Genomic DNA, 13934 nt, shown 5'->3' on the forward strand with positions numbered 1-13934 from the left:
GTCGGCTGACTATACACAATCGATATTTACAGTATAACTTGTTGCATATAAAGTTCAATATAATGTGTAATAAAGATAGAGGATATAGAGATAATAAAGATAAAGAGAAGAAGATGATCGAATAAGAAGATGATTGAATGCTGTCAGTTATAAGTCATGTGAAAACACGATAAATTTTTTATCCACGAAATATAATTTTTTACGTTAGAAGATTAAAAGATGTCTTTCGTTCTGCATACTAGCACATCATATGCTTACTTGAATTTTTGCTTTAAATATCTCTATTTAAAATTCTATTTTATATGATATACTCTTGAGTACTCTTGAGACAAAATATAAGTAAAATACGAATAGTTATTCGCTCCCAATTAAAATAATAAAAAATCAATATTAAGATTAAATGTTTACAAAAAAAAAGAAAATAAAAGCAATTTTATTAAATGAATTTTATTAAATGAATTTAGTTAACATTTATGTTTATTATAAATATATAAAATACATTTTTATATTTGTTTGTATGTGGGAAATAATTTATCAACATTTTAAAATTTGTTATTTTAATGAACCGTTTTTTTCTAAATAATTATGAAATTGTAGTAGAGAAATATTTACATTCATCGCACAAAGTGAACTAGAAATTATTTTAAAAACCTAAGTATAAAAGACGTATTAGATTCTTGAATTAGTATTAATTTAATGCTTCTTACTTATTAAATCTGTTACTTATTAATTAAATCTTACTTATTAAATCTTACTTATTAAATCGAAGCTTCATTTCTTCTTTTATTTTCATGTAAAGATTGATTAATTGATATATTGGTATTTTATAAAATTAACTGGTTTGATATTATTATTTATTTTGCAACAAATACAATTTACATCAATCATCAGTACTGTAATTTATGAAAAATTTTTAAGTAGTAAGTGTACGTAACATATTTAAATAGGCAATCGATGTCTTAATCACCTGTTTAATAAACGTTTATGAGTCATGCAATTAAAAATTTATTCTATAAAACTTATAATTAATTTGTAAATACTTACATCACCGAAACTGATCATAGATAACTCAATGATATTCCCAGCAGTAAGTTTAACCGATGAATTGGACATCGCAATCATTAGTATAATAGCTAGAGCTTTCCTTTCTGATAGACGATACCAATCGATCATATATGAAACCTCACTAACTCTCTTGCACTATATACAGGATTGATTCATTAATTGATTAAATGAATTACACTCAAACATTTATTTTTGCATTTGCAATAATAAAACTTTTTATTTTAATTTTGGCGGTAATCCAAATCATACCTGCTCGGCAACAAGTTCACCTATATAACAAAATACGAAAAGATTGAAGACAAAACTCATAAGCAGAATAATGTATGTTATTGCAAAGCCGTTTTCCCATTCCTGCAATTAAAATTTTCTATTTTCGAAAACATATTTTGCATACATCATCCGTATTCCAATATTATTACAGAATAATTGGTTTTGCCACATATTTTACACAATGTACGTACCGTAATTGTATAATATCCAAGGAAACATATGTTGAGCGTATTTCCTACAACTTCCACAAGAGATATCTTGTGCAATATTTTTTCTGTTAACTCTATAAAACTGCAAAATAATACACGTACGTGAATGGAAATATGTATAACAATCAATTAATCATAATATTACAAATAAGAAAACAGTATATAATTTATATAATCATTTTTGAGTGTTTCAAAACAATAAATTTTTCTTGTTTTAAAAAAAATGTTATTACAACGTAATGATTAGCATTATAGTGAAAAGAAAAGCATTATTGCACAAGTATTATTGTAGATAAATTGTAGACCAGAGATGATTAACAGTTTACAACTTATTTTTTAAATGTACGAGAAATTAAAATAATGAGGATATTGAATATGCAACACATTTAAAAGAGATAATTGTTATTTTCTGAATAGCGGACTTACCATAAAATTCGCACATGTTCTCGCACAATTATGGCCAGCCTCTCGTCTACGTTATTAGAAAAGTCCTCTCTCCCGTCCACTAAATGCACAATCCATTGCATGAGAACCTCCAGACGACTGTAAGCGTGTACTGCCAAAACGGCAATCAAACCACAGGTAGCGGTCACAGCGGTTTGCGAAACGACAGCCGACACGAACTGAGTCCAAAAGAAAATCTCATTTATTGGACTATGACGCGTATCGACAATAATCCTTGAGACCGGATACGGCAATGGTTGGTACGTCAGATTACTCTCTGTAATCTTGCCCATGCTAATCGGCATGGCGATGTGAAAGAATATGGCACCGCTGTACGCGAAGAACCCGTTGATCACTATGAGACGACGGCCGAATTCCGCGTTTTTAGTCATAATCGCGCGATCGTCGTGATACCACGTATTCCTCCAATCGATTTTGATATGCTCGATACATACACGGATATCTCTTCTGCAAAAGGCCAGCGAGCTGTACTTCATGATAGTCATTAGGCAAAAGGATAACGGCCCAATGAACTTCAAGGTATTGTATATGTCTTCGACTTCGAGCACGACGTAGAAGACGCCCGGAATGAAGAGAAAAGCCATTATACTGAGATAAATTATGTTCATTAGCACGCGCACATATTTCTTTATCGAAGAAGAGGATTTGAGTGAATTGGGCCAAATGCCAATTGACTTCATTATCCAACGGATCTGCTGAATACTTAGCCTCGCGTATTTCTCATGATCATAAACGGTCGCTACTGGATTTGAATTCTGAGTGCAGGATGATTTCCGCATCATTAAAGCACGGAAGCTCAGGTAGTACTGAAAGGACCGAAAGTCGAGAATACGTAGTCATATCAGGCGCTTGCGCATTCAACTTCCAAGGAAAGAGCGATCCACGTCATGAAGTTGAGGGGTGCATTTTATAGTCATTCTGATAACCACGAAAGGTAATAGAGGATTTTTTCTTCTTCTTCCTTGTGTGATATATTTACTGTATTGTGAATTAGATACGTAAGGCATATAACTTCTTTCACGAGTATGTTTTGCGAGAAGAATCGGTAAGGATCGCGATTCTCATTCTTCTTTTATAAATTTTTCTTTGGAATATAAATATTGCATATGTACGAAATCATACATATACATTTTCATAAAATTAGATAATTAAATGAATATGTATAAATATGTATGAATATGTATATTAAATGAATTAATATTTTGAAATATAATGACTATACTTTGAAATTTATTAGAATTGAAATTTATTAGAATTTAAATAGAAAAAAAATTAGTAAAATAAGACACGAAAGAAGTATCACATTTTAGAATAAATGTCAAAGTTCACGCACATCTTTTTATTTATTAAATCTCTATGTATTTCTTATTCTTATTCTTTCTTTAATGCCGTACTGAATACTTAATTAATTTTATAAAATTACTAGTTTCATATTTTTTATTGTACACTTACAGAAATGTAGTTATAATTTGTACACAGGAAAAACAATATGGTTGGTCTGCACAGAATCTAGTGATGCTAACCAAATTAAATAGTAAAATATGGAACAACTATTTATGTGATTGCTTGAACTACAGTACAATAGTTAAGTTAATTTATATTGCAGCAATAACGGCATTTCACGTATACATATTTTTGTAAGTGTGGTCACTTTGGTGGTACTTTTGCTTTTCGAAATTGCAACCTAATTTATAGCATGATTAAATAAGAAATTAATTCTTATTAATAATTTAATTTTTATTATTTTAACATCATACTTTATAATGTCACGGTTGATGCAATTATAGATATATAACTTATCTATAGTAAATAATCTCCTAATTAAGTTTTGGTTGTCACAACCAGATCGCGCCTGCTAAGTATTGTAATTGACACATCAAATTAAACAAATCATATCAATTATATACATTTCTATTATATAAAGATTTTATTATATAAAGAGAAACTAGGATGATGTTTCTATATTGCTTATAACTAAATATTTTTAATTATGTAAGCTATATCTTTTTTTTCCTTGTACATTTTGAGTTGTCTATATAGTTAATGCACGTAATATGTTCAAATAAGCAACTGATATATTAATCACCTATTTAGAAAAATGACACATAAGTCATATGTTTGATGAATCAATTTAATAAATGATGTTTTATTTACGCTATCAAAAGTACTAATGGATAGTTCGATATTTTTCTAGCAGACGATACCAATCGGTCATGTAGGATACTTCGTCGATTTTTTGTACTACAAGATTGTATTTCTAGTTATGTCAATCACATCACTTTACAAAAAACTTTAAAAAAAACTTAATTTTCATAGTACAGATAAATTTGAAATTTTATGTTTATTACGAAGAGAGCGAGTGTGGCAGCACGAGCAGACAGCGCACTTGTCTGCTATGTTAGAGATCCCGAGATTCGATTTCTGATAAACTCAACAATATTTTCATACATTTGTATCTCCTCTCGAAAAGAAGTAACAACTGAGAGTATCTTTATCAAAAACGCTTCTCTAACAAAATTTTGACGTTCGGAATCGACGTTAAAAAATAGGTCCCATATGTGTATAATCATATAGTTCAATATAGCGTGCGCACCACAGGTATACATATGAAAGAAGTCATTACGCTCGATTACGAGCAACAGGATTAATTGTAAAAAGAATGTTTATTAGCCATTAATACTTTTAATATAAAGATTTTAATAAAAATTATATAAAATATATAAAATTTAATTTACTTTAGTAGTACAGAGATACTTTTAAAGTAAAGACAATACCATTGTGCATTGACAATATCCATCAGAGCAAGACTGAAAATTTTTGGGATAATATATATATATGGAGGCAAGAATACATATTCATTCTCTACCTCTAAAGCATTACGTACTTTTAGATAATGTAATTACTACAACTTGATTGATATTGCTTGATAGATAGTCGTATCATATAAAGAAAGAACTGAAATATATAATAAAGAATATTATTTACTATTTTATTGACAAGAAAAGGATTATCCTTTAATTGATAGTAAAATGTGTGAGAAAAGTTCTTGATTCACAATGAAACATTTAAAATACATTTAAAATCTAGAAACAAAAAATTATAATAATAATCGATAAAATATTAATTTTTACTTCTAATTCTCAACCATGATCAAATAATAGAATGAATTTTCTATAACTTAACTTACACTGATAAAGCCCATACAGTGATGCTAACTGAATTATTATTATACATCGAGACATTAACTCTACTGCGTACTCATCATCACCTCTACTATATAATACAAAATCTAAGCATAGAGGCATTTATACTCATATTAATTTTTTCTAATTTCTATCGTAATGCATCCGTTATCATATATGTGCTTGTATGTTTATATGTGTGGATTAGTTTATATGTTTGTATTAGGTTTACGTATGAAATACACATAATTTCTATATGAAAAATTTTATATATTTTTTAATATATCTAAATAGAGAATATTACAAATATTCATATTTTACTATTTACATTCACAGCATTTACATAGTCAAAGTTCGAAGCATATTTAAATATGCGACCGACGTTTTAATTACCTAAAATGTTTAATAATTAATTTTGCATTTTAATAAGTTTTATACATATGCATATTAGTAATATAAAATGGCATAACTTTATTTTAAACATTATATTTAAAATAAAGTTTTATATTACTTTTTGCAATAATATTTTTAGCAATAAAAAATATACTAAATATACTAAATTTTAATTTTATTAAAAGTTATATTTATAATTTTCATAATACTTACAACACCGAAAGTCTGGATAGACATATGAAATATTTTTCCAGCCGTGATTTTGGTAACAATTCTTGATCGCAAGATTATTAAAATAAGACCAAGAATGATTTTATGTGGTAATTTATACCAATCCGTCAAATAAGCTACTTCACCAACTTTTTTACACTATCACATAATGAATCCAAGTGTGAATAATATTTGAATTGCAGATAAACATATAAGAAAAGCTTTTGAAATGGAACACAATTACTTTATGTACCTGATCCGACACGAGTTCGCCAATGAAGCAAAATATGAAGATATTAAACATCATTGCTGTTAACACCATGATATATGTTATTATAGTGTTTATACTCTCTTCATGCCATTCCTGGAAGAATATACAAGTTATACAAAGTAAGCAGCATTTATAATATAGATGTAGTAACGATATATACAATCTGTCACATATTCACCTTTCTTAAATTTTAAGCATACCGTAATGGTGTAATATCCTAACATGCACAAGTTGAATGTACACCCGATTAATTCCACAAAACATATCTCACTCATAATTGCCTCCAAATGTGAAAGAAACCTGCAATCGACACATCCAGCAACAGCCGCGACGTTAAAGACACACAATTTTTTTATCCGAATATCTTACAGCCGCGATAGTTACAATTCTGCAAATATGATATATTTAGAAAAAAATATTAGATAATTTTTCCACATATTACTTTTTTTTGGCACTTTTTTCAGACAAAAATTACGTTTCACGAGAAATTAGTTTTAAAGATTATTCAAGAATCAGTCAAAGTTTATAAAATATACAACCGTATCATTTCTCATAGAGAATTAAAATTTATTTGTACATAATCTTTTAAAATTAGTTTTTACCTCAAGGCTCGCAGGTGATGCTCCACAATGTTTGCCAGTCTCAGCTGAAAGAGATCTTGTCGCTCGGTGACGAGTTCTTCGAGATGTAACATCACGACATTGAGTTGACCGGATGCATGCATCGCGAAAACCGCGGCGAGACCACAGGCACCGATCGTGATGTTATTTACCACGATGGTCGAAAGACACTGCAACGCGAGCACGATCTCATATACTGGACTAAGTCTGGTGTCTACGATTTTGTTGAAGGATGGACAAGGTAGACGACCTGTTTCAATTGTCTTGTTGCCGATTTTCACGGATATCCGTGACATTCCTCTCGCTATGTTGTAACAAATAACGCCACCTTGCAGGATAAGCGCGCAAATGCCCGCTATAACGCGTCCCACTCTTGCGTTTCGTAACATTAATTCCCGATCATATTCTTTCTTCACCATCCGCCAATCGGTCTCCATATGCTCTATAGACGTACGTATCCGATTATTATGGTGCAAGAGCGAGCAATAATTAATTCCACCCATCAGAATATGACTCGTAGGTCCAATAGCCTTGAGTCTCAAACGGAAATCCTTTTCTTCAAATAATATATATAATATAGCAGATATCACGGTAAAAGCTATTAATGAATGACATATTATTCGCAAGATATTTATTAATACAGTCTTAATCATTGAATTTGTTTGTATTTCTGGCCAAGCGCCTATCGATTTCAAAAACCAACGATTTAACTGTAAACTATAATCATTGTCTCGTTTGTAATTGTTCACAATGATCTCGCTAGAAACGCGCTTCATAGTCGATTCATAGACAACGCGCCAGGTACTGATAGTACGGGCTATAATCCTACTACTTGATTTTTCAACGAAGTGGTTATGCCAGCGCCTGCGCAGACATGCGAGGAGAGAGAACAAATTTGTACGCTATCCAGCTGAGACAGAATATAATCGATACTTATAGCTACTAGTTGCACGAAATCACATGAATTGTACGAGACATCTGAACACAATTCACGGGATAGCTTGGTCAACAAAGATAATCAAATTCGCAGTTATTTTTATTTAATGAGTAGTCTTAATGTAAATTATATTAGGCAAAAGTGTGACGTCTTTTGGTAGTTTATATTACACTTTAGCTGATGACTTAAAAGTTATATCTTGTTTGTTATACACATAAAAATGTATTATTAATAAGACAAAACATAAAATGGGATATATAGCATAATGACATTATTGAGAAGAAAAAAATATACTTATTAATATCATAGAATCAGCTATATCATTACATTGATTATTCACTTGAATATCTTGTTATCTGGCTTTTATGTCATATACATCTAGATTTTGTTATGTCGCTACTATTCTGAGTATATTTAAATACGCAAACGATGTTTTCATGACCTGAAACAATTATAGTTGATAGATTCATCTTAATAATCTTTGCGCATTTTTTATGTAATAATTTTTAGATTTTTTTTAGACGCATGTATTAGAATATTAAAAAATTATAAGCAATATAAACACTCAATATAATAAACATTAAGACATATAAATAGTTAAAAATTCATATATAAAAGTACATATATAAAAATAGTAAAATATTTTTAAAAATTTTATGGAAATTTATAAAAACAAATCTGCCTCGAAATATTATAAAAAAATGTTAATACACTATTTAGATAAATTTACATCTTCAAAACTTGCAATAGATAACTGAACTATTTTTCCGGCGGTTATTTTAATAATGGCATTTGATCTTAAAATTATTAGAATTAGGTCGATTGCAATTTTATGATGTAATCGATACCACTCTGTCATGTATGCCATTTCTCCTATTTTTTAACACTATACAAACTGTAATTTGATCTATGTTTTTACGTCATAATTTTATTTTAAATTATTAGAATAAAAGAGACAAAAATTTAAATAATATACAAATATGTATATGTATATATGCAACTACTTGGTCCGTGAGGATTTCAACAACATAACAAAATATAAAAATGTTGCATGATATACTTATTAATATAGTAAAGTACGTAAGCAAATTTTTAGTATCGTACAATTTCCATTCCTATAAATATATATAATCATCTCATAAATAAATACACACATACACACACATACATACACACACGCGTGCATACATACACGCACGAACACAGATTTATTTTGCAGTTATTACAACGGTTTGATTTGATACCAGCATATCGTAATCATATAATATCCGACCATGCAGTAGTGATATTCCAATAATTCAATGAGACATATTTGATGCATATATTATTTTATAATCATTTTTATCTATGATACAAAACTGAAATTAAAACTATTGTAATAATATATATATATATATATATATATATAATATAGTATATTATATTACTAAAATAATAATTTTAATTTCAGTTTTGTATCGCAGATAGAAACGATTATAAAATAATATAATAATTTAATATACTATTACATTTTCTAATATCCTTTTTTGTTATGTGTAACTTCTCTACAGGATAGAAATTTAAACAAAATTTTGAAAGTTCTAACTACAAAACCAGTTAAAATAAAAATTACAATAAAAATAAAAAGAATATTTTTTTAACGAATTGCTGAATCGGCGATTTAAATATTATAATTTCATTCCACTCATTTGAATTTTGATGGAAATATAAATAAAAAATCAAATATATTTTCAAAACAGTGAAATATATTTTTTACAGTGTGTAAATATTACCTCAGTACAGACGGAGATGTTGCTCCACGATGATAGCCAACTTTTGTCGCGTGACCTTATGAGTTATTGTAACGTTCCCGATCCGAATGTTCACCGGTGTCGTACATTGATAATCATCCTGGCAACTGGATACACTAGTGACTGATGTCAGATTACTCTTATCTTCTGTAATTTTGCTGACACTGAACGGTAGGGCAAGATAGAAAAAAACGATCAATATTTCACTGACTTTTTTGCACTGTTTACAAGATTGCTTTTCTCATTTCTTTTATTTGAAACATGACTAGACTTACGCTGCTAGGAGCTACTTTCTACAATGAATTCTAAATTTTATAAATTTATTATTAAATTTATAATATTTTTACTACTGTAAAAATATATTGTGAAAGTATACTGTGAATATACTATGCGTACAAAGTACGTATCCCCGGATCTACAATAGGTGTTTTAAGCCTTAAGTCGTAAGAAATTGATTAATTACAATCGAATTCAAGAAAGACTATGATTTGTCCATTTCTTATGACTTAAGGCTTAGAACTTTATTGTAGGTCCGGGGTAAAACATTAAATTTATCACAATTGCGGATGAGTTTTTTTATCTTTTCTGTTACAAGCTCGTTAATGTAATAAAATAGTAAGTAATAAAAATAGTAGCAGAATAATAAAAATAGTAAACATAACAGATGTAAGCAGAACAATAAATGTTGTAAGGTTCATAGGCTATCTAGTTTCCAATTCCTGTAATGTGAAGATCTATTCGCGTAAACACTGATTTCTAATATTGCTTCGAAATTACAATACACTTGGTGAAATACGTACATACTTTTATACGATATGCATTTATACGATATTCAAGAAAACATATGTTTAATATATATATTTAATTATAATTTTCAATATAGATATTTCACGCAGTACCGTGTCTATTAACGATATAAAATTGGAAGGTAACATTATCGTGTAAAAAATATTTCACAGGAAAAGTATGATTTTGTTAAGTGTTCTTAAACAATTAAAATTAAATTGAAGCACATATATAGATATATATATATATATATGTTGGATACAAGAAACATTGGCGATGCTAGTAAAAAATAACTCACTGTAAAATTCGAATGTATCGTTGCACGATCATTGACAATCTTTCATCCATGTTATCATATACCTTCCCGTCTGTCCATCAAGTATTTGATCCTGTATTAAGATTTTCAGACGATCACAGGCATGCATCGCGAATACGGTAGCTAAGCTTCTTGCACTGGCAAAGATAAAATGCGCGAGGAAACCCTATATAGTATAGAAACTGCTTTCAAAAGAAAATTTTATTGATGGGACTATATCATGCGTCGACAATCATCTTGGCAATCGGATTTATTAATGGTTAATATATTGAGTTTTCATCCGTATTTTTGTCAGCATTCAATGGCAGAATAAGTTAATAAAAAATAACACTGCTGTATATGAAGAACGTAATGCGGAGGTCATCGTCAAGCGCCGACCAGATTTTTTTATAATCCAATTCTCATAATATCGAATATTTATCCAGTCTTTTTCGATATGTTTAAAATAAAACTGCGGATGTCGTTCTCGCATATGATTAATGAAGAATAGTTTATCACAACCATTATAGTTATATAAAAACTCGCACAAATATGATTCGTATTATTCATTTAAAGTATCATATGCATGACAAAGGGTATAAAGAAGAAACTGAGTAAAGCGATACAGATTACATTTATCAGAAAATATATACGAATTTTTCTATACATAAAATATTGGATAACTCTAGTCAGAGTCACAGTCGACTTCATTATCCAGCGATTCAGCTGGATACAGGTAACATTTGTATTTTATGATACATATTCCAAAAATTTAGTAATGAGTTACATTTAGCACGAAGATTGCTATACTTCAAATAATATTTCCTCGTTGTGAACATATTTAAGTAAAAGTGAAAAATAATTTGATAATATATTTTTTTTTAAATAATTAAAAACATTAATATGATATCTATGATTAACTTAGATATGTATTGATGGAAGATATTTATTGACTGGAATTTTATTTTATTATATTTTTGTTTTCTTGTAAGAAAATTATATTTTATCATATTTCTAGTACTATTAATAAGATATAAAATTATTAAGATATAAAATTCTGATTTATTTTTTAATATGATATGATATAGTACTTACATGACTATAGCTGATGATAAATCAATTTTATATCCAGTAGAAAAGTTCCTGATTAGCAATGAAATATATAAAACCTAGAAACAAAAAGTTATAATAATAATCAATAAAATATTAATTTTTATTTCTAATTTTTAATCATAATCAAATAATAGAATGAATTTTCTATAACTTACTTCTATAACTCACACTGATAAAGCTTTCCATACAGTGAACTGAATTATTATTCTATCTACATCGAGACATTAATTCTATGCGTACTCATTATCACCTCTACTATATAATACAGAATCTAAGCATAGAGTTTATACTCATATTAATTTTCTCTAATTTCTATCATTCGTTGATGCATCCGTTATCATATATGTTTATATGTGTGTAGATTAAATTTGTATTAAATATATATATGAAACATACAATTTCTATACGAAAAACTTTATATATTTAATACATCTAAATAGAGAATATTACAAATATTCATATTTTACCATTTAGATTCACAGCATTTACATAGTCAAAGTTCGAGGCATATTTAAATATGCGACCGACATTTTAATTACCTAAAATGTTTAATAATTAATTTTGCATTTCAATAAGTTTTATGCATATTATATGTTTAAAATAAAGTTATGCCATTTTATATTACTTTTTGCGATATCTTTAGTGATAAAAAATACACTAAATTTTTATTCATTAAAAAAATTCACAAAAAATACCTTTAAAATCGGCTCTCAAACATCCTTTTAAAAAATGTTCCTTTCCAATAAATGTGAATTTTTACATGCAATTTATACTTATTATATTATCTTTTTCTAGATAATCATACACCCACAATCGTAACAAAAAAAAATTGAAATTTAAACGGTTATAGTCACCGTTATCGATAAAAGAGTTGAAACCACTTGGATTTCGGATTTTTTCGATACGGAATCGAAAAAGACCGAAAAAGACCAAAATTGTTATCCGGTAAAAGAATCGGAATCGGAACCGAAACTGAAAATTGGATACAACTTCTGACCGGAGTGAAATTTCGGTTCGAGTTCCTGAAGGAGAGCGAACAAAATTGCACGCCAGCTGAGACAGAGTATAATCGATACTTATAGCTACTACTTGCATGAAATCACATGAATTTTATGAATCATCTAAACATAATTCATAGGATAGCATGATCAACAAAGTAATCAAATTTATATTTATTTTTGTTTAACGAGTATTCTTAATATAAATTACATTAGGCAAAAGTGTGACTTCTTTTAATAGTTTATATTTTACACTTTAGTTGTTAAAAGTTATATGTTGTATTATTTTGTTTGTTACACACATCAAAATGTATCATTATTAATAAGACAAAACATAAAATGGAATATATTGCATAACATTATTGAGAAGAAAAAATATACTTATTAACCATAGAATCAGTTATATCACTACATTGATTATTCATTATAATTTGAATATTTGTTATCTGGAGCTTTTATGTCATATACATCTACATTTTGTTATGTCGCTACTGTTCTGAGTATATTTAAATACGCAAATGATGTTTTCATAACCTGAAACAATTATAGTTGATAGATCCATCTTAATCATTGCGGATTTTTTATGTAATAATTTTTAGATCTTTCTAGGCGCATGTATTAGAATATTAACAAATTAAGCAATATAAAATTTAATATTATGCAATATAAATATCCAATATAATAAACATTAAGACATATAAATAGTTAAAAGTTTATATATAAAAGTTACATATAAGAGTGGTAAAATTTAAAAAAATTTTATGGAAGTTTAAAAAAATAAATCAAATTTTGTTTATAAAAAAATGTTAATATAATATTTAAATAAACTTACATCTCCAAAAGTTGCAATAGATAACTGAACCATTTTACCGGCGGTTATCTTAATAACGGCATTTGATCTTGAAATTATTAGAATTAGATCGATCGCAATTTTATGATGTAATCGGTACCACTCTGTCATATATGCCATTTCTCCTATTTTTTGACACTATACAAACTTTATTTGATCTATGTTTTTACGTCATAATTTTATTTTAGACTATTATAATAAAAGAGAAAAAAATTTATATACAAATATGTATACGTATATACGATGCAACTACCTGGTCCGTGAGGATTTCAGCAATATAACAAAATATAAAAATGTTGCATGACATGGCTATGAATATAGTAAAGTACGTAAGCAAATTTTTAGTATCGTGCAATTTCCATTCCTATAAATACATATAATTATCCTATAAATAAATACACACACACACACACACACACACACACACACACACACACACACACACACACACACACACACACACACACACACACACACAAC

General features: G+C 28.2%; 2 protein-coding genes across 2 annotated transcripts in view; both read right to left on the reverse strand.

Annotated features, from left to right (window-relative positions):
* Positions 1 to 913: 913 nt before the first annotated feature.
* LOC105626559 lies at positions 914 to 7461 on the reverse strand. The gene is made up of 9 exons (XM_012207857.1): positions 6668 to 7461; positions 6266 to 6365; positions 6048 to 6158; positions 5798 to 5953; positions 1971 to 2815; positions 1527 to 1626; positions 1315 to 1416; positions 1045 to 1200; positions 914 to 967 (listed from the first exon to the last, which is right to left on the reverse strand). The coding sequence occupies exons 1-9, from the start codon at positions 7459 to 7461 to the stop codon at positions 914 to 916; spliced, it is 2418 nt and encodes an 805-aa protein (XP_012063247.1).
* A 5623-nt stretch (positions 7462 to 13084) lies between these two features.
* The window catches only part of LOC105626560, a 2834-nt gene continuing 1984 nt past the window's right edge, over positions 13085 to 13934 (reverse strand). Inside the window, exons 2-4 of the mRNA XM_012207858.1 lie at positions 13708 to 13783; positions 13437 to 13592; positions 13085 to 13138 (exon numbers count right to left, since the gene is read on the reverse strand). Coding sequence (XP_012063248.1) covers positions 13085 to 13138; positions 13437 to 13592; positions 13708 to 13783 — 286 coding nt within the window. The remainder of the gene's footprint in view (positions 13139 to 13436; positions 13593 to 13707; positions 13784 to 13934) is intronic.

This window comes from Atta cephalotes, assembly GCF_000143395.1.
Source record: "Atta cephalotes unplaced genomic scaffold scaffold00005, whole genome shotgun sequence".
In the NCBI taxonomy this organism is placed as follows: domain Eukaryota; kingdom Metazoa; phylum Arthropoda; class Insecta; order Hymenoptera; family Formicidae; genus Atta; species Atta cephalotes.

Excerpts from the sequence above, each read along its gene's own strand:
- LOC105626559 (XM_012207857.1), bottom strand. The coding sequence starts at position 7,461 with ATGAAGCGCGTTTCTAGCGAGATCATTGTGAACAATTACAAACGAGAC. Across the intron at positions 6,366-6,667 it reads CATCACCTGCGAGCCTTGAG|GTTTCTTTCACATTTGGAGG; the intron begins GTAAAAACTAAT and ends TGTCGATTGCAG. Across the intron at positions 1,417-1,526 it reads TTGGATATTATACAATTACG|GAATGGGAAAACGGCTTTGC; the intron begins GTACGTACATTG and ends TTTTAATTGCAG.